The sequence below is a fragment of the Pyrus communis genome, chromosome 10, assembly GCF_041283825.1.
Source record: "Pyrus communis isolate YQ-2024b chromosome 10, ASM4128382v1, whole genome shotgun sequence".
In the NCBI taxonomy this organism is placed as follows: domain Eukaryota; kingdom Viridiplantae; phylum Streptophyta; class Magnoliopsida; order Rosales; family Rosaceae; genus Pyrus; species Pyrus communis.
Window position 1 is genome coordinate 8,890,093 of NC_142574.1, and position 5,123 is coordinate 8,895,215.

At 38.5% G+C, this 5,123-nt stretch overlaps 1 protein-coding gene across 1 annotated transcript; it reads left to right on the forward strand.

Moving 5' to 3' along the window:
* The first annotated feature begins 1,569 nt into the window (after positions 1-1,569).
* LOC137729704 (transcription factor HHO6) lies at positions 1,570-4,532 on the forward strand. Its single transcript, XM_068468712.2, has 5 exons — positions 1,570-2,065; positions 2,312-2,571; positions 2,690-3,068; positions 3,607-3,683; positions 3,896-4,532. Exons 1-5 carry the CDS (start codon positions 1,852-1,854, stop codon positions 4,154-4,156), a joined length of 1,191 nt encoding a protein of 396 aa, XP_068324813.2. The 5' UTR covers positions 1,570-1,851; the 3' UTR covers positions 4,157-4,532.
* The last annotated feature ends 591 nt before the right edge of the window (positions 4,533-5,123 follow it).

Genomic DNA, 5,123 nt, shown 5'->3' on the forward strand with positions numbered 1-5,123 from the left:
ATTGATTTAAAGGCGCCGGCGAGGGGTACTTCTTAAGGTGATGGGGATTGGCTTCCTTGCAATCTATTTGCCCCTTTTTTTACCTTCTGGGGCCTAGTTTTCTCCATAGACGCAATTGATGTTAAGGGTGGACTTTTTTGCCAGGCAGCGATCTTCATCGTTAGTATGCTTGTCGAACCTATCCCTATGTTTTGGTTCAGTTAATCCTTCTTTTCTTGCCATGTCGCTAACAAACTCCTAGTAATGTCCTTGGTCATAAAGCTTTTCGATATGATCTCTTAGCGTGTGGCAACTTCTGGTCATGTGGTCGATATTCTTATGGGTGGAATAAGCAATAGTCATTCATTTTTTTTTTTTTTTTTTTTTAATTTTTGTAGGATGTTCAGGGAAAGGTTTTGGAGGCCTGAGGTATGGTTTGTCCTTTGGCTTTGGAGGGGTTTGCCTGTCTCAGCAGCCTCTTCTATCCGCCTAACATGGAGAAGGCAGAGAGGTATCCTGGTCATTTTTCCTTCAACCAGCATTCTTGGCATAGTCCGCATCGGCAACTATCCTTTTTGTCTTATCATTCCAGTCAACGAGATCGTCTGCCATGTCAAAACACTCAATCAAAATGGCGCAGTCATATTTCCTCTTGTTTAGTTTCTGGGATAGAGAAAAGTGAACATAAAAACCTTGTTCGAATTCCATAGTGGCCAATATGTCGTCTAACTTTTTCTACTTCTGCAAGTTTCACACGAAAACGCTTCAGGTAGGTGTTTGTAAAAAGATCAGCTAGGCTTTGAAAGCAGTCGATGGACCTAGCCGGCAATTCAGAGAACCACCTCATCGCGGCTCATTTCAAGGTGGATGGGAACATTTTGCACAACCAAGCACCTATACAGTGCCATGATGTTACAGTAGTGCATGATGTAACAATCCGGATTAGAGTCTCTGCGGAAAGACTTGAATATTGGCTAAGATAGTGTCCCTAATGGTGGCATGGACTCCATTGCTGGAGAAAATGGGATCCTGACCAGGACCTTTGCCTTGATGGGGATACGAGGGTGATTTTCTTTGGTCGCGCCCCTAGGGTTCTCCCTATCAAGGGGCATCGTCGCTCTTGCTCTTTAGAAGATTCAAACTCATCAAACCTGAGGCGGGGGTTTTGCTTTTGGTGTTGTTGGCGTGTTCAAGGAAGGGAAAGATGTGTGATTATTTTTACTTATTTTTTTAATTTTTTAGATAAAATATTAAATGAAGTGAAGTAATCATCAATCATTAAATATTTTTTATTAATTGTTTGGTCATATGACATAAGTTTGGCAACCATGTTAACACAAATGTGGAATTTACTGTTACTACGTCATTAGGTTAACGTAACAAATTTCTAACAGATTTATAAAATTGAAATGAAATAAAGAACAAATGTATGAAATTGAAATTGAAGTCGACCAAAACATGAGGGAGTTAAAGTGTGATTTTAAATAGATTTTCAATGACTGAGTGAACTAACCTAAAAAGGTTTAAAAAAAAAAAAAAAAATTTGATGCCCGAGTTGATACTCCGGAGGCACGGAAGGGTAGATAAAATATGCGACGCCACGAAAGAGACTTTTCAAAACCCTTCAAACCTGGCCGTGCTTTCTCTCCCTCAATAGAATCTTCTCTTCTTCCTCACGCCTTTCCATTTTCCATTTTTCATCAATCACTATATATGTATAACATCATCTCCTATGTAAATAGATCCTCACTATTTCTGGTTCTTTGTTTCCACCTCTCTGGTTAATTCACACAAAAGATAGAGAGATTACAGCAGAAACCAATTATCTGGAAAAAAGAAAGAAAGAAAGGATCTAAATCTCCAAAAATTGAAATGTCTTCGGTTCCTCCAGAACTGAGCTTGGATTTTAGACCCATGTTTGTGCCCAAAACGATCAGTGATTTCCTCAAGGAGGTTTCAATGATCGGAAATGTGTCCGAGAGGCTGTCCAAGCTTGACGATTTTGTCAATAGATTGGAGGACGAGATGAGGAAGATCGACGCCTTCAAGCGCGAGCTTCCTCTCTGCATGCTCCTCTTAAACGATGGTTCGTTATACACATTTTCCAGTTCTTTCACAGCTTTTTAAAAATTTGGGATATGGGTTTTGGATTCCTGATGATTTCGATAGATGGGTATCCAGAAATAATTCATTTAGTTCGATTTCAGAAATGGGTTTTTGGTTTCTGTTGATTTTGGATGATGGGTTTTGAGTTTTGAAGATATTGATTGATGGGTTCTTATTTTTTTAACTTTTCTTTTGCTGGGTTTGTTTTTGTTCATATTGTTTGCAGTGATTCGAGCTCTGAAGGAAGAAGCAATGCAATGTACGGCTCCAGATATTCAACCAGTGCTGGAAGAATTCATACCACTGAAGAATGATTGTGATAAAAACAAGGGAGGAAGTAGCAATAACAATAAGAAAGAAAAAGACTATAGGGATAAGAAGAATTGGATGAGCTCTGTTCAGCTTTGGAACACTGATAATTATCAACAACATCCCTCTAGTGATTTCCCATATGATCGAAAGCGAGTTTCCGAAATTGATTCTAAGGTAAACGAATGAAACAGCAAAACTACATAAAAGCATTGAAATTTATCTTCTAAACAAAACTACATAAAATTATTGAAATTTATCTTCTAACTGAGATAATCTGATAAAATTATGGCAGAGAAATGAAGCAGAAAACGGGGTAGCAAATGAGGATCCTTTCCAGACATGTGGAAATAGGACTGGAGGAAAAGCATTTATGCCATTTAAGGGGTACCCTGCTTTTTCTGTGACGCCGGTAAGGCTAGAAGAGAAGGAGGAATTGCCAGTTCGTGGGCTTTCTCTGCTCACTCCAGGGATTAAGAATCCAAGGGAGGAATCGACTTCCAGTGGTTCAAGATCCACTTGTGGCCGGTCAACCTCCTTCCCTACTGCCAAAGCTCAATCCAATATGCGCACTCTGCCGCAGCAGCCAACTAGCCGGAAACAGAGAAGGTGTTGGTCGCCGGAGTTGCATCGGAGATTCGTCAATACCTTGCAGCAACTTGGAGGTTCACAAGGTTAGATATTGAAACTTTTGTTTTCGTCAACAGTTAGATATTGAATCTGAAAATGCAGGTCCCAATGTAAAGTAAGATATTGGAACTTTTGTTTTCGTCAACAGTTAGATATTGAGTCTAGATTCTAACCACTTAACTTGGAGTTGGTTCCCGACTTTATTTGATTTGCATATTTGTTTAGTTTCCATAGACTGGATTCATTAGTTTTCACGTTGGAACTGTGGATTGTCGAATGTTTGGACTTTGAATTTGCAAAAGATGCATGTATGGGCATTTCCTTCTTTGGCTACTTTACTTTTCAAAAGGTTGACCTGTAGTGTGCAGTGTGCTACAAATATTTATGTGCCATCAATCAATGTATGTAATCTTGTGTAAGGATATTCGCATGAATCTGTAGAGAGACCAAATATCCATTGCATAACTGATATTCATGGATTTGGTAGCCCAAAAGATGGATTGATTGTTTTGTGGGGGATTACTACACTCTATTTTCCCCCACCGTATGCAGTGTCTTACTTGAGATTTTATGATCTTGCAGTGGCCACACCAAAGCAAATTAGGGAACTTATGCAGGTTGATGGCTTGACGAATGACGAAGTGAAGAGCCATTTGCAGGTCGGTTTTGAGTTCCCCCCTTCTTCTTTGCTTCTCTTTGATTGTGTACAAATTTTTCAAAGTTACAAAAGGAGAAGGTCTTGGCTTCTTGAGGAAGCCCCTCAAGAATGTTCATCAGTTGAAAGAATAAAATGGCACGTCAAGGACTTTTATTACTTTTGACACTGAATGTTGATGTTGAAATTTGAGCAATTTTTCTTTTGTCAATGCAGAAATACCGACTTCACACAAGAAGAGTTCCAGGCGCTACAACAGCAGCCCCGAAAAATCAAGCTGTTGTTTTGGGGGGTTTGTGGACGTCCCATGATCAATACACAGACTCTTCAAAGGCTAGTAGTTCCCAGTCTGGCTCACCCCAAGGTCCCCTCCAATTAACCGGAACTGGTGGAGATGATGAAGATGATGAAGATGCAAAATCCGAAAATCATAGCTGGAAAGGTCACATTCACAAACCCGGAAAGGATGATGTATAGAGATATTTATACATTGGGAGAGCTAATGAATACAAAGATAGAAAATACTTACATTATACATAAAAGGAGAAGGATCTTGAGAGGGAGAGAGACATCGATAGCGGCTATGAAATTTTGCGGGACTAGTTTCCCTTCGTCCTTTATGTCTTGAATATGAGTTTTATTGTTTCAAAATCGGTATAAGATTTATTTCTGGTTAGATCCTCGTGTCCATGAAAGAAACAATGCTATTTTTCCACGGAAGTATCATTGTTTTATATTTGAAGTGTTTTGGATGGGGATTATTGAGCTGTTCAGGTGCAACATTTCGATCATGATCTCAAGTGATCTGTTTTTGTTTCAATCTATTGAAAGCTAAACCTGCAAAACTTGATCACTTTTTATTGTTTAGACTTTCTAAAGTTCCATTGTTTAATTTTCTTCGAATGAATAATGAAATAGTGGTGTTATTGGCATTTCAAAAATATCATTAGGTATTCCTCTTTATATTAATTTTCCTCAGGTTTTATAAACTTGGAGTACATGGTGATATTTTTTAAATGCCAATAACAACTCTGTGGATGAAAATATTGGTTGAATCTGAAGAGCTAAACCACGCTTCATCCCAGATGCAGATAAGAGGAACAAAATGTTTGAAATCCATCAGCTAGCTTCGGAGCATTTGAACCAAAAAATTGAAAATAATCTCCAATGTCATCTGACATCAAAAAAAATTATTGGGAAATTTAGTTGAATATCTGTCATCAAAAGTCTCCAAATGCAAATCACGAGAAAATTTTCATTGTAACGTGAACACGGGTGATACACCATGTGTTTTTATGTAAGTGGTGGGAAATTTTATTTTTTAAGTTATTAACTTTTGAACACACATATCCCATCATTTGTATAGTGTACCATCTCGTGTGCCGGTCACACTGAAAAATTTCGTGCAAATCACAAACGTTTGTGTAGACTGGTGTTCGCCTTT